The sequence below is a fragment of the Phalaenopsis equestris genome, unplaced genomic scaffold, assembly GCF_001263595.1.
Source record: "Phalaenopsis equestris unplaced genomic scaffold, ASM126359v1 Scaffold198150, whole genome shotgun sequence".
In the NCBI taxonomy this organism is placed as follows: Eukaryota; Viridiplantae; Streptophyta; class Magnoliopsida; order Asparagales; family Orchidaceae; genus Phalaenopsis; species Phalaenopsis equestris.
Window position 1 is genome coordinate 1799 of NW_018218087.1, and position 17143 is coordinate 18941.

A 17143-nucleotide genomic window follows, 5' to 3' on the forward strand; every position below is an offset into this window, starting at 1 on the left:
TATATATATATATATATATATATATATTCATATTTATTGTATATTTGAAATGTTCTATTGCACATTCAGAAGTCTGACTTTGCCCTCAAAGTTTGGATTGACCCGAATAATTTTTGGATTGACCTGAATAATTTTTGGGTTGGGTTTGAGTTAGAATTCATAACCTGTTTAATTTTTTTGGTCGGGTTTTAGTTGACCTGTTAACTAAAAAAATGATTTGAAATTGACTGACCAACTTTAAATTTGATTGAATTCCATTGAAGTTGACCCAATTTTGACTTAATTTTGACTCAAATGGTTATTCCTTTATATTAAACTGGTTAAACGGGCTGAGTTCAGATTCCTATATGAGCTGAGTTGGGTTTGAGTTGGGATTTTCAATTCGTATAATATTTAAGCCGGATTTGAGTTGACCCAAATCGAACCTGCAGGCCAAATTGACACCCCTAACCTCAAAATGTATGTCAAAAATGAGTTTATTTAGGGGCATATGCATACACACCACCCAATTCTTATTTATTTGCATATCTAGCTGTTAAATCTTTGATTTTTTACATTTTTGCTGCCTTAATTTTTTACATCACTTCAAAAATGCTATTATTATAAATCTTAAAAAATAGAATATACATTTTATGCTTAGATAAAGTGACATATAAAAATTCAATTTTAGTTGTTGGATGTGTAAATGCATAGGAATTGAGTGGTTTATATACATACATATATATATATATATATATATATATATATATTAATTCATACCACAATTTTCTAAGAAATTATTTTTCCCACCTCACATTTTTAAATTGTTGCACACTCCAAACAAACCCTAAATTAATCCGCTTTCCATGATATTTTCTGTTTGGGACAGCTGCAGCTTATTCAATAATCTGTTAATAAATTGATAAAAAATAATCTGTTGATAAGCTAGGTACGGTGGCTATTAGAAATTTTTATTTTTTTTGAAAAACTCAGACCGATGTCTGAAAGCTACCACCGCACCTAGATAAATGCGGTGTGAAAACACTGCTTCCAGCGTTTTCAAAACGCATAAGCTACCAAAACGCAGTTTACCCAAACAGTCTAGGAGCGTTTTCAAAACACCACCGCACCAAATAAGCTGCCCCAAACAAACAAGCTCTATCCAAGAAGTGTGACAAATTATATTTCTATGAAAGTGACAAACTGGTTTAATGTGCAAAACTCTATTAAATTCTTATAATTTCTCCATCTATTTGATTGTGTGTGTCAAATGAACCATCATCCCCAGCATACCTTCCTTGCACGCAAACTACCACATTATAATAAATTATAAGAAGATTTACATTTCATATCACTCAATTCATGTACATATCTAACACATGAACCTCAAGTTTTATGCATATGCTATGTATTTTACTTTCATGTGATATGAAGGATTGGTTGGTATAGATGTAAGAAATGAAATTTAGATAGATTGCCCGTTTCCCAAATTCAAACAGCCACCTTTGAACTAAATTAATTGAAAAATTAAATATTTAGCTCACAATTGAAATGATTTAATGCATAAATCACCCTTACAAGCACTTTAAACTAAAAATAAAAATTATAGACCCCTATACATGAACAATTAATTCTCTTCCCCTCCCAATTCACAACCCAATGATAAAAACGAAAATTTACATATCCAGTACACAATTCTTATGTATTTACATATCTCACACCTAAACATTCATATTTGCACTTTAAACCTATGCATGAAAAGGAATATTTCACTTTTAAAAAGAGACAATGGTGTTGTTTTTGATGTGATACTAAAAGATTTGAGTGTTGTGTGTAAATATGAAAGTTTAGCTGCTAGAATGTAAATATAAAAGAATTGTGTGGTATGTATGTAAATGCCCCTATTAGGCCTAAGGACAAAAACAAAGGCTTAAATACCTTGCTGTTGCTGCTGTAAAGCCCCACGGCTAGTAGTGAAGACTATAACCGAGCTTCGGCTAGCGGGATAGGCAGGATTAACACCCATATTGTACGGTTTGTTACTCGAACCAGCTCGACCGCCACTGTCGTGATTTCTCCTGACCTTTGACCGATCGATCCGTGCTCGTCGAATCACCTCTTGGATCTGACGGTCATGATCTCTGAGCATCTGGTCTACGTTCCCGAACGGGCGAAGCAACGGACCAGAGTAGTGTATTTTTTTGCCCTTCGGACCATAACCCGGTTGCTGCAATTATCACAATTTGATTTAGAATTTGGAGTGAAAGATGCAAACCATGTATTTACATTACACAATTCTCATGTATTTACATATCTAACATCGCTTGTTTGATATTCACATTTACAATACTTTGGTGTCAAAAATATATGTATGAAAATGTGTATGTAAATCTTCATGTTTATGTGATGTTAAAGATTTGAGTGTTATCGATGTAAATATAAAAGTTTGCGTTAGATGTGTAAATGCATAACATTTTTTGTGGTATGTATGTAAATGCCCCTTAAATCTAAATTTAAATTTAAATTTATTTGGTAATCATGAGAATTAACAAATCTCCCCTTCTAAAGCCACAAATTACAACTTAAGACAAGTAAAGGTATACTATAATAAATGAACATTTACATACATACAGCTCAATTCATTGGTATTTACATATTGAACACCTACACTTCAATTTTTACACACACACCGCCTTAGCAATGCGTGAAAATGCATATTTCACCTTTTAAAAGTTAAAATGCTAGTATTTTTGACATGACATGAACAATTTGTGCGGTATAACAGTAAAAAGTCAAATAAAACTTAGGATTTAAATATGTAAATAAATATGAATTGTGTGGTATGTGTGTTAATTTGAAAAGTGAAATAAATTTAAAATCAAAATACTTACTAGAGACTGATTCATGTAGTCATCCCTTGCATGCTCCTTTTGATGAGCCACTGAGTGATCACTTCCAGGCTCTGATATTCTTCCATCATGAGGATTATTTTCTGATAGAGAATCAGGATTTCTGGTTGCTGCCACTAGACCAGAAAGGCCAGATAAATTGGCGGCAGCTGCGAGCCTCAATAGATCATCTTCATTTTTCCGAACCCTCGCTGGCGGTCCTCGACTAACCACAGGCCCTGAATGCGAAATTTTGTGGGGGTGAAGCCTTTGAGAACGCTCGGCGGCTTCGGGCACGAGTGACCTCAGAAGTGGCGGTTCGATCGGAAATCCGGTGGCAGCTTCCTCCGGATGTGATTTGAATTTCGCGCTCTTGCTCTTAGACTTACTCTGTCCCTGCCATTTCTTCTGTCAAAGCATAACAACAGGAGTTCAATATATCATATGTGGTTCATCGGGAGTTGATCAGAATGGCAAGAATTTAAAAGTCAAGGCCTAAGAAAATTTTATGGGGCATTTACATACATATCATAAAATTTGTATGCATTTACATATCTAACACTTAAACATTTGTATTTAGGTTCATAACTCAAAACTTTTAACACATAAAAAATGCCACCATTATTACCATTTTAAAGGAGATATAATCTTCATGCATAAATTTATGACATTAAGATGTTATAAATGTAAATATCAAATTTTAGGCGTTAAATATGAAAATATATAGGAATTGTGTGTTATATATGTAAATTCTCCGAAATTTTTTAAGGAATATTTACATACATACTTTCTAATTCCTTTGTGTTTACACACTTAACACCTGAAGTTCAAATTGTAGATATATGCACCTTTCGTATACATTAAATGGCCCATTTAACTTCTTAAAAGTTAAAAAATGTGGATTTTTGATGTCATACGAAAGATTTGGGTAGTATAAATGGAAAAAGCTCTAATTTAGGTGTTAGATATGAAAATGCATAGGAATTGAGTGGTATGTACGCAAATCTTCCAAGAATATTTATCAAATTCGCATAGAAGCACAGCACTTGCTAGGCTTGATATGAGTTCCACCAAATGCCCCAATTTTTAAAATGTTAAGCATGTTAGCAATTCATTTATCAAATTCGCATACAAGCACAGCACTTGCTAGGCTTGATATGAGTTCCACACACATGAATTCCACTTATCTTAAAGGAGCATTTACATACATACCACATAATTCATGTGTATTTATATATGTAGCACCTAAACATTTATAATTACATAACTACCACTCAAATATTCAACATCACATCAAACATAACACTATCAATATCTTTTTAAAAAATAAATACATTTTTTTATGCATAGACTTTGGGGTTAGGCATGTAAATACATAAGAATTGTGTGGTATGTTTATGGATTTACCTATCTTAATATTAGTTCCCACTACAATATTAGACAAATGTGTTTGGCATGATTTGCAAAGTGGTTAAGAAAATGACCTTCCTCGACGTAGATAACTTGCCGTTGGCATCTCGTGCAGTAACAGCTCTTGATTCTTCGGGTTCGCTTGTTTCGAGGTCCTGTTTTCGTGCCTTGCCACCACTAACACTTTGCCTATCAATGTAACAACAGTATTATTAACATAATCCATTAATATGATTGGTCGCTATCAGAACTAATATATAATTCATGTATCTATTCGTATTAATGCAAATATCCGCAAATTCTATATACTTGGTTAGTTGGACTATTATAATATTAGAGAGGTAGAATCCATTCTCCATGCACAACTCACAAAATTCTCAACTTATTTAAATGCTTAATATTCGAAGTAGTAAAAAGTTAATTTTATATTCCCAATGGCCTTTAGCAACTTTAGACAGATGATAAAATGAGGTCCAAAGTTTCCTGAGAAAAAAAATAGAAAGAATTATATATATAGCACCCGAAACATTACTATTTACAAATCTAGCATGCAAGTGATATTTTTGAACCACCGAACCAATGTATATATGTGTCCTCGATCAAAGCATTGAGAATTTGATAAAAATAAAAAATATGGGTTGTGATTTTATCATTTGTGATATTTGAGTGAGAATTTATAAAATGGATATAAGAGGGTGCTAAATTTGTAAATAGCAATGTTTCGGGTGCAATGTATGTAAACAGAATAAAAAAATAAGGATTTCAACATAAAAATAATGCCACAAAACTTTAAAATATTAAGAAACTTCTGTTTTTCTTTAAGCCAAGGAAGATGACCTCAACCTTTTTGATTTCTACCTACCATTTAAGTTTTCTTTCAAAGCAAACAAAAAAAAAATTATTAATTTCTATACCCTTCCGTCTCCCTTAATTTCCTTTGAAAAGAACAATGGCTTGAGGCCGTCTTTTATTGCAAGAATATTCAAGTCTTCAAACATTGTAGCAATCCATGCAATTGTGAATTAGCAATGGCTTGTGAGAATAAATTATGCAGACTAAAATTTGGTCATATTTGAGAAAGAGAGCGCACCTTCTAGTTTCTTCGTCCCGAATTTTAGCGTCGAACTCTTTGCTTGGTGGGTATGTGGGCAAGGTTGATGGATCGCAAGGAAGGGGGTCAGCTGTAAAAAACTACAAAGTACATAGATTAGAATGCAAAATGATTAATAAGCAGAAAAACAAAGGTCACCTAATAAATATTTGCACTAAAAGCTAAAGATAATTATAGTTTCACAGTACAAAACTTCATAGTCCTATTCTATAAGGATTATAAACTACAATACGGAAAAGCCTACTTGTACTCTCTGTCATTGGTTTTGACAGTCTGTACTAAGGATTTAAGCTAGCCGAAGATGATTGACGAAAAGTCTTGTTTGAGAATTAGCCCGATCATATTTACTAAATTAAAAAAAGTTTGTTTGTGCTGAGCTCATCTATCATTGAGTGGAGCACAAGTTGAGTATGAAGAAGAAGCAAAATAAATACCCATCAAATGCATTGACAATTTTGTATTGATTGCTTCGATAGCATGACAAATAGTTTGAGATTTTAACAATACATTTTTGAAGGAGTAAAGTGCCGAAATGATCCTTTCATTATTCACATGAGGTCATTTTAGTTTTAGAGTCTATAAAATTGTCAATCTAACGCACACAACTTTTTTAATAGATGTTGAAATAGTTTATGTAACTATTTCAGCTCATATTTAAAAATGTGAGGACTAAAATACTTTTATAGGTTTTAAAACTATAATGGTCCGTTGCAAAGATTTAGAGGATCATTGTGATGTTTTCTCATTTTTAATTGCTTTTGAACTTAAAACATTTGTTGCCCATGATTTTTAGATTATATTGAATTGTTTTTAATAGTAAAATCCTCAAGTTAAATTGAACATATGCATGCATAAGTGTTTATATAAATATATATAGCCCTTATTAAGCTAAAGATAATTGGCATTGCTCTTGTTTGAAATAAGATGAAAATTTTATTCTAAGGCCAGCTTGTTTACTTATCCAATGATCTAAACTCAACAAGCTACTCTGTTGAATATGCGTTATTTGTGAGCATGAAGCATTTTAGTCTCCCTTAAGTTCAACCACCAATGAAAATATATTCGATAATTTTATAAAGATTGTTACAAGGCATCGGTTACTTCCCAACAGAAAAAGCAAGTTGATGCCTCAACAGTAGGCTATCAATAACGAACTGAATCTGGCAAATGACAACAAAAAATATGTAGGAAGATTTACCTACTTACCACACAATTCCTATGTAGTTTTATATCTAACACCCAAATCTTGTATTTTCATATCTCACTCCTAAATTTTCATATTTACACACATAGAACTCGAATCTTTAGTATCACATAAAAAAAGCACTATTATAATTTTTTTTCAGTGCAATACACATTTTAATGCATGGATAAAAAGCATCAAAGTGTTATGAGTGCCAATAGGAAAGTTTATGCGTGAGATATGTAAATACATAAGAATTGTGTGCTAAATATGAAAATTTCCCCCCTTTTTTTTGGGTGGGTGGAATGGTAGAATATGTCCAAGCATAAAATTCACCATTAATTAGAACAATATGAAGATGAATGAGAAGTTGATTGTCTAGGTACCTCACTCTGTAGCGCCGATGATGCAGTCCCACGATTAGCCGGGTCAACGGATAATAACACTTCCATTAGTGCTAAAGCTGGTGCAGGTAAGTCTTTATATGTTTCTGCAAGACGCCGAGGATAAGGTTGTTGTGGTTTAAAAATGGTGGTGTGAGGCAGTTTGGACTTTGACCAGTAGTCCTCAGTTGGTGAACCACATAACTTGAAAATCTTATGCAGTTGCTCTACCTGTAGAGGAATTAAAACGAAGATGCATACAAGCATGAGTATAATTCCTTTAAATACAGAGTAAAGTGTCAAAATAATCCCCTGACCATTTACATAGGGTCATTTTACTCCCAGAGTTTAGAAAAGTGCTAAATTAATTCCTAAACTGTTTTAATGGGGGCTAAAATAATCCTCACTGAGGACTATTTCAACCCATATCAAAAAAATCTATAGACTAGGCTGAAATTTTTATTAACTATGGGACCAAGGCATTAGAACAAAGATGCATGCAGACATGAAAAGAACTCCTTGAAGTACATAGTAAAATGTCAAAGTAGTCCCTTGACTATTTAAATAAGGTCATTTTACTGCTAGAGTTTATAAAAGTGCTAAATAAATCCCTAAATTGTTTTAATGGGGGCTAAAATTCCCCGTTGGGGACTATTTCAACCCATAATAAAAAATTCTGAGGACCAAATTGACAAATTTATAACACCCTAGCACAAAATTAGTTCCATGCAAAAAGTAAGAGGACCATTTTGACATTTACAACATATGCATTGCCATATTGTTCAAGATAATGTGAAAATTTATTTTATTTTATTTTATTTTGTAGAGTAATAAAAGATACGTGCTACATATTAGTATCGAATGGTAAAGGAAAGTTACCTCTGTCCTTCCAGGCATTATAGGCTTGCCCGCATAAAGTTCCGCAAGTATGCAACCCGCGCTCCATAAATCAACGGCAATGCCATAGTCTGTAGCACCAAGCAAAAGCTCAGGAGGTCGGTACCATAGAGTCACCACACGACTTGTTAATTGTTGGTGTTGCACGGGATCGAAGAAACTTGCCAAGCCAAAGTCTGCAATCTTTAAAAAGCCATTATTGTCGATTAAAAGGTTGGAGCCCTTTATATCCCGATGTAGGATGTTTCGTGTATGACAATGATCGAGACCACATAATAGCTGTTGCATGTAGCATTTTACCTAGAAAAAAAAATATATGATTAAAGAGGCCTTGCTCTACATCTTTAGTCATTAAAAGAAAGCGTAAAGTGTCAAAATAGTCCTTGACTATTTACATGAGGCCATTTTAGTATGGAGTCTATAAAACTGTATTTTATGGCCCATTAAAAAGCGTTTGGGATCTATATTGACACTTATATAGATTTTGAGACTAAAATGATTCCCTACAAAGAGTTGCGGGATCATTTTAACAATTTTCTCTTAAAAAAAATTAATGATTTAGAATAATAGAAAAATAATATGAAACAAAGAAACTTATGTTCTTTCATTTTACCTGTGGTTCTGTGAATTTGATACTAGGGTGAGAAACAAGACCAGCAAGATCATGCTCCATGTACTCAAAAACAAGATATAAACTGCAAGACATGTGTGACGTTACCAAGCCCTGTAGTTTTATTACATTTGGATGATCGAGTCTTCGCAAAACATGGATTTCTCGAGCCATAAAACGTACACTTTCAGGTTCCAAACTATCGAACCTCACTTTCTTTAGCGCAACAATTTTTCCATTATCAAGGTCACGTGCCCTAAACACATGACTGTAGGTTCCTTGACCTATCTGCAAAATAGAGATATTCTTAAGAGATCTAAAATGCTAAATCTTAAGAAATCAAACATTATCCAAACTATTCAACTACAAGCAATATTATAGTAAATTAATTAAAATTTTACTAAATTGATGGTTTTCCATTAAAAAAAGGCACAAGAATGTGGCAATTAGAAAATAGTCAGTTGGTTCGAGAAACGCTCCTTTGATATCACTCTTAATAAAAAAATAACAAAAATTTTAGAGTTTTCTCAAACAAAAAGATAAAAAATTAAAGTCAACAGGAGATTTCATTCACAAATGTGTTTGAATCTTAATCATATTGTCAGCAACGGATGAAGGTTCCTTTTTCAACAAAAATGACTTGACTTTGGCTGTTATTTAAATTTAAATTTCCTCAGCGAACCTTTTGAATATCAGCTGTTCAGTAAGAGTTTGCTAGTTAAGCTGAAAGCATCATACAGATAGTCCATATCAAGCATTCTATGTCATTAATAAGTAATCAGTCTAACTCACAACGGCCCCTCAACTAAAAAAGAATTGTTCCGTGACCTGGTATAGCAAAAGTCAACCCAACATGTTCTGCATTGACTTGGTCAACTCCCATAAGCTATGATTAACTCAACTCATCCCTGATCAACCAAATGGACCCTTAATCAGTCTAATTGAGATCTTATCTTCAGATTGATCAAACTGAGCCATCATTTAGTGGTTTCAACTCAATTACGTTGGAGTTTTATATGCCCAATGGGACGGCACAACCCTCAGTTGACTTAATAAATTAAAGTCAAAAACCACGTTCAACCCAATCCGGCCTGATTAATCTCAAAACTGCCATGCGGCTCCTCAACCTGAGTTTAATCTCTAATTCAAAACCCAATCATCTTGTTGAAAAAAAGTCATGTTTCAACAGTGCTATGAAATGGTTTGTAGATCTAAAAATTATCAGAGTTTTTAGACTTCAACTAAATATCTCTGTATGATTCTGGTTAGATATATTTCATGATCCCAAAGTTATCTCAAATCAACGAGAATGGTCCTAGAAATAATAATCTATTCAAGAGGAGCTTCACTATATGCTGACAACATATGCAAATCCTTGGCATAAACCTTCCATGAGCGTAAAATTGAATTTTTTTTCTCTTCTAGCTCACTACTCACGTATCACACAATTCTTATTTACGAATCTTACACCTAAACTTTCATATTTACGCACAGCACTTAAATCTTTAATATCACATCAGAAACAGCAATTTTACTTAAGAATTTTGTGCTGCATATGTAAATTTCCCTAATGAATAAAGTCAACATCAACCCATCAAGTTCAAATCAGCAAGAACTTATGGATAGAAAAAACATACCAGAACAAATAACCATTCAGTGAAGAACTTATCCAACATTATTCTTATTTAAATAAAAAATTTGCTGGAAAAAATAAAAAATAAAAAAACTTCAAAAAAGGCTAGCTAATCAAAGAACAGATCAGTCAAAACCCCCATGTAATCAATAAACTAACTGAAAAGCTCAAAAACATGTAAAATCATAAACATATCAACAAACATGTTAACCCCCCAGCCGACTTACCTTATCAAGCTTCTCAAATGAATCAGCCCGGCGAGGAACCCAGCCTTGAATCGCCTCTCCAGCCACGGCTGCCAGCCAAATCGGCCACCCAGCCGCCACCTGCTCCCCTTCCACCCCCTTCGGAATGCGGCCACTCAGCCACACCTGCTGACGACTTGGATGAACTTGACTTTCCCTCCTCATCTCCGACTCATGTTTCCTCTCACTCCCATCAGTCCAACGAACACCCACTATCTCCTGCCCCGAAGAAGACACCTCCGCCGAAAGCTTCGCCTCAGCGATCAACTGCGCGGGATTAACCGGCCGCGCCCTAGGACTCCTACTGTACTCATCTTGATGAAACAACGGCTTCACGCATACGCATCCCATTGATCCCCAATACGAAGTAGCAGTGTTCCAATCCGCAAGAACTACGTCTCAATGCGGAAATCCCCCCCGACACTTCCCGTCTTCGTCCCCTTCCATGCAGAATCGATCAGAAGATCGAGAATGGAGAAGCGCAATCAGAGGAATCGATCGAAGAATTTGGTGATTGAGGGATGGAATCTGGAGATTCTGCGGCTAGGGCAAATAGTTTTGCAGTGGAAGCCGGCGAGCTTCTTCGCGGGAGAATTCCTCATGTGGAGTTATACTAACAGGGCTTTTAACTAACGCCAATTGCAGTCCTGCTTCGCTTATTGGCTTCTGTAATCCATTGTTGTAGCTTCAGTCGTCTTTGCCCAAACCGAACCCGACCGGTCTGACCGGCTCGGATAGGACCGGTATGGCCGGCGTTTTTTTTGTCTTTTATGCTCAGTCGTTTTGTGGGGTTATGGCATGGCCATTTGAAAAATGTTGCATGGCTAATAAGTAAATTTATATATTTACATGTATACCACTCAAAACATAGTGTAAGTATATTTTTGACAAGTGAAACACAAATTTTCATGCATAATTTTATGCCCTTTGGAAAATAATAGTAGTGTAAGTATATTTTTGACGAGTGAAACACAAATTTTCATGCATAATTTTATGCCCCTTTGTTATAAATGTAATCATCATATTTTAGATATTAAAGATGTAGATACATGAGAATTGTGTTGGATATATAACATTGTTGATAAGTTCTCAAAAATTGTTTTAGTCATGCATGAATCTCAATCCACTTAGAATAATACATGTTATAAATTCAAATTCATGGTCATCAAAGACCCTGATTCCAACAAGATTATGGTCAAAGTGACTGTCTCGACAAAACGAAATGAAGACAAAGTTGGTTTAACTTGAGTTCAATCAAGATCAAATCAAGCTATTTAAGCGTGGTTGGAGGTTTTGGATGGGAGAGTGAATGGTTAAATGAGTTTCAAATCTGACAAATTTATAGTTAAATCAAGCATTTCGTTGAATTGAATCCAACTAGCCTAAGATTATTGAGTCTAACAACATTAAGCTGCTTAAATACTCATAAAACATCATCTAATCAAAGGGATCGTTCCGGGACATCCAATAATGTGGTTCAGATTCATGTAATGTTTGATAAGTATGTCACTCACAAAATTTATAAGTAGATCTCACTTTCTTCATGAAAAAAGACCTATACCTGAAAGAAATTACAGATGAAGGAGCTCCAAGTTGTTAAGGATTCCCTAGCTCTACCATCATTGAACCGCCGCCACAACTGGGCCAACATCGTTGTTGCCTAACCACCACCATCGAGCCGCCACTACCGCCAAACCACTGCTGCTCCACCACCGTCATGGAGCAACCATAGTCGCAGGGCCACCTCTACCTGGCCTTCGTCGTCGAGCCCCCGATAGACCATAGTTGTTCTGCCACTATAGTCACCACTATAGGACCATCATTGCCCAACCACTCCCATTTGAACCCCACCACCGTCAAACCATCGTTGGATCACCATCGTCGTCTTCGGACCACCGTTGCTCGGTCGTCGCTGTCATCGCCGCCGCTGGCTGGACTATAATTTCCCTACCACCACACTGCCACCATTATCTGTCATCACTTAATCAACTTCACCGCCATTAGACCACCGTCATCTGACCGTCTTCAATACCAGATCACAGTCAGCCAGCCTTCATTGTTGTTGATGTCGGACCACCGCCATCACTGTCAGACTACCTACGTCGCCACCACTGGACCTCTACTACCCAACCATCACTATCATTGCCTCTAACGCCAACGTTGGCATTAAACTTTCTGGTACTTAATCTCTAGTGTCGGCTTTTCTTCACAATAGCTAAGTAAACTCCATTTCTTCAGCATTTCATGTTACTTTTCTAGCAAAATTCACATCTCACTCGTGTAATATTGTTTCTAGCTATTCAACTGGGTTAGAGCATTTGGTTTTTCTCCCCTTCGATCAGGTTTTCCATATAAAAATTTATGTTATCTTTTCCGTCAATTTATTTTTTCCCGTGTGTGTATTGGATCTTCGTACAATACTATAACATTAATATAACACCCTACCGCAGCAAAATTAAGAGCAACAACAATATCCTCATGTGATTTGTAGACCTCCAAATAAAAAATAAAAAAAAAACATTGTGTGATAACCGCACCTACGAACAACAAATGAGAGAGAAACAAGTACACAATAGTGTATTTCTCTCTCATTAGTTGTGCTCACCCATATTCTTTCCTCATATGGAGACCCCAACATTGTAAGGTCTCTTATTACTTATTATGAGGGGTTGACAACGACGACAAGTATTGGAGGATTGGGGATTGGGGATTGGGGATTGGGGGGCATAATGAAAGCAACTTCTTTAAGTTAGTTTCTCAACAATAAGCCAAGTTCACATTACAAACCTAAGAATTCTTAATAAATGAAAGTGCTTAGCACATACAAAAAACATTTAAATTTATTAAGAAAATAAAGAAAATATCATTATTGTATTTTTGAAATAAAAATATAAGTAAAACATGTGTGAAAATTCATCCTTAGCCTCTAAGCCTAATGTTTGATGCCCTAAAATAAAATCAAGGCTTTAGAGGTTTGATTTCATACTACACTACTTCCATCCCTTGCAATATCTCTACCTTTTATCAACTATCTTTATTTTCCCCTCTCTTACTCTCTTCATTTTATTTTATTTTATTTTATTTTATAACAAAATTCATAGTTTGTTTCTTCGGTCATCATTCTCCTTGAGCTCTTTCTTATTTTAATGGAGTTAAAAATAGTTTACGACTATTTAAATGAGTTTTTTTTACTCCCAGAGTTTATTGAAGTGTGAAAATAGTCCTCATACTAGCTTTTTAAATTGAGGCTTACGCGGTCCCCATGAAGAACTATTAAAGGTCTGTTTGGGGGCGGCGGTGCAGTTTTATTTATTTAGGATAAATTGTGTTTTGACAGTATTTTTCAAAAAATAGATATTGAAATCTGCATTTTTTCCACCGGTCCTGACTAGGCGCGGTGGCAGCTTTCTTCCTACAATCTGACTTTTTTAAGAAAAAAAATTGTTATAATCACCGCAACAGTTTCACAACTTTCTTTAATAAGTTGTAGCTGCCCCGAACAGACCCTAAATCTCAATTTTTTGGACACTGCAATAAGGACCACAACAACCCCATGTAAATCATCGAAGCCTATTTTGGCACTTTCCTCTATTTTAATAGGATCGTAAGTAATTTCAATACATCAAATATCAAGCCAAGTTTAATATAACTCTTAAACAAATTATTTATTGCAAAATTGTCCCCATCACATAATCTTCCATTTATATGAGTTGATCTTCATTTGAATATTGAAATATTTCCATATATATAAAATTAAAAAGGGCCCTTTCTTCAGGTGAAAGCTGGCCAACATACATAAATAAATATGCTATGTAACAAAAATCTATGAACTGTCCATGAAAGCTAGCTTGCTATATTTACACATTTACTCATTTAAAATAATAATATGTAAAAATTTTCTTGATCCTCATGAACTGATCAATTCAACTATTTACTGCTAGAATTTGTCAAAAATTTTAATATATATATATATATATACCAATTTTTATCCTACATTTTAGGAAAAGAAGAATTTTTAATACAAAAGCATTATTATATGTATAGTAGTTATCCGTATTTTACTGAAGTGATGCCATTGGGAAGTCAGTAGACCACTTCACACCAATTCCTTTATCTTCTTCTCTGTTTCTGTGGACTCCACACGTAGAGTTACGTGCGGAGTCCAATGAAATTAAGTCATGGAGGTGATCGGTCCGGTAACACGATACATGTTATTCAGGTGTTATTGTGTTATGGGAATAATGCGGAGTCTAATGAAATTACGCCATGGAGGTGATCGGCTCGGTAACACGAGAGAATATTTCCCTCGTGTTATTCCGTGTTATTCAGGTGTTATTACATGTTATTCAGGTGTTATTGTGTTATGGGAATATTTCTGGTGTTATAATAACATAATAATGCATCAATAATACTTGAATAAGACACAATAATACCTGAATAACACACAATAACATCTGAATAACACGGGAGGAAAATTCTCTTGTGTTACCATGCATAATATTTTTTTTCTACATGGCGTGATTTCATTCTACTCCGCACGTAACTCTACGTGCGGAGTCCTGATGTAATATTTTTTCCTGTTTCTGAGTGTTTGCCAAAGAAACAAACAAATAAGCACTGCTTATTTTCTCTGCAAAACTTTTTAGCTAAGATACAAAATAAACACGATGAAGAATCATTAATAATAATAATATTATTATTAATAATAATAATATGATCAAACCTTGATTTTATCAAAGTAAATATTGAATTAGAGAATGTTGGAATGAAATTTAGGATCATTACAGCTATTTTTTTTTGCATGCATATCATCCCATAAAAAGATCACAAGAAAAAATAATAATAAAATCACAATAATTTAATAAATAATAGAAGATTATTGAAAATAATAAATTTTATATTAAAATATAAATAATAATAATAGCAATATTAAACTATACATTTCAACATAAATAGAGACAACAAAGCCAACTCTTAGTTCTTGTGACTCACTAAACTATACAGCTTGTTTCTTTGTTGTTGGTGGTGCGTTGTTGTCAGCTCAGCTTGTAGCGCACTCATTTAAGTAAGTGAAGCCGTTTGCCTTCTTGCTATCACATATTCACATTAATCTTGTCATCTTCTTCCTTGGAATAAGATGTATTTGCTATGTCATAGATAGCTACCTCATAAATTTTTCATTTTTTATTTCTATAACTTTGTAGCCATACAAACCAGAACTCAAATGATAGGAAGATTCACTTGAAGACACTTTTCCAAATTTATGCTTCCCATTGTGATCATGATCTTGTTTCAACCATGTATCCTATTATGATTGAGATCTCGGCTTGATCGTGTGTGTCCTATTTTGGCGGCGATCTTCACCTGATTGTGCATGCCCACCTGATCATGATCTTCATTTTGTACAATCATGTGTTTCTCATTGTTACACTACAGGAAAAAGAGTTAAAATTGACGGTAAAACCGACGACCAACGCTTACGTTGCAAAAAAAGTTTTATTTTTTGATGGTGCATGGATGGTTTCTGATCTGAGTTATTTGTAACGACTTAACAATAAGAATTGTCGTTGCTTATAAATATTAAAATTTTTTTTCTAACGGTTTTAATCATTATCGACGCCTTATGCCATTGGTTAAAACAAATATTAATTAACGATATTATGTCGGTTGTCCATGACCTCGTCATTTGGCAGGGTGATAATCGACGTGTTTTTTTAATAAACGATGGTTTTCTCTGTCGGTAATGATGTCAATTAGCGATTATTTATGTTTGGGTTATTTGTGACGGCATAATTATATAATTTGTCACTTATTAACAACAATATTTTTGCTAATCTTTTTTATTATTACAGAAGCAATAAGCCGTCGGTTAAAAACGTATAATAATCAACAACCATTTGCTGTCGGTTATCTTCGAACCGCCATCTGGTGAGGCATTAACCGACGTGTTTTTATAATAAACGATGGAAATTGCAATCGGTGATAGTATTAAAACCCGACGAATTTGAAGTCGTGTATAAGCCATAATAAATAATACATTATACTGCCAAAATCACAGCTCTTCTCGTCCTACTCTAATCCCCTCTCGCCTCACTCCTCTCTACCCGAAGCCCTCTCCTCTCACCCTCGAAGCCTCTCGTCTCCCCAAAACCCTCGCATGTCTCTCCACCCCCTCTCTATTTAGTCCAAAATCATCTCCTTCGTGGCGATATAGCTGTTAAATGCTAGTTGGGAACACGACGCCGGCTTACGGTGACCCGAAACTCTCATTTTTCTCCTTCCGCTCCTCTCCTACTCAGAAATACAGGTAACTTATCTTCATTTACCTTTTTTATTTTCAAATATTTTCAAAATGAGTTTAGAATATAGGGTTCAGCAGATCAAATATTTTTCCTTTTCTCTGTTGGACATGAGCCCTCCACAAAATATATAGAAAAATCAAAACATATTAGCGGGACAACATTACTAACATAGTGAGGCAAACTATTCAGTGATCTTTATTGCGCACATATTATAATATAAAGCCAGCATAAACTTGATATTGCAGCTTCAAACATTATGTTTTATTCCATGCAAACTATTAATTATTTCATTTGCCACAGTTGCAGCCAGGGCAGGTGCAGCTGGAGGTACAGTTGCAGTTTCCATCATTCTCTCCAGTTGCAGAAACCTCAATTGTTTCATCAACATAGCTGCTGCCATACAAATATCAGTAAGAAAACAAATTTATAATATAAATAATAATAATATTTTATCATTTATTCATGTAAATTACATTGAAGAAGCATTTTTTATATTATTAAT

General features: G+C 34.5%; 1 protein-coding gene across 1 annotated transcript; it reads right to left on the reverse strand.

Moving 5' to 3' along the window:
- Positions 1-1818: 1818 nt before the first annotated feature.
- Positions 1819-10998, reverse strand: LOC110035557 (probable serine/threonine-protein kinase At1g54610). Its single transcript, XM_020739805.1, has 8 exons — positions 10322-10998; positions 8465-8749; positions 7834-8151; positions 6958-7185; positions 5368-5468; positions 4352-4466; positions 2871-3275; positions 1819-2206 (listed from the first exon to the last, which is right to left on the reverse strand). The coding sequence occupies exons 1-8, from the start codon at positions 10688-10690 to the stop codon at positions 1910-1912; spliced, it is 2118 nt and encodes a 705-aa protein (XP_020595464.1). The 5' UTR covers positions 10691-10998; the 3' UTR covers positions 1819-1909.
- Positions 10999-17143: the final 6145 nt, after the last annotated feature.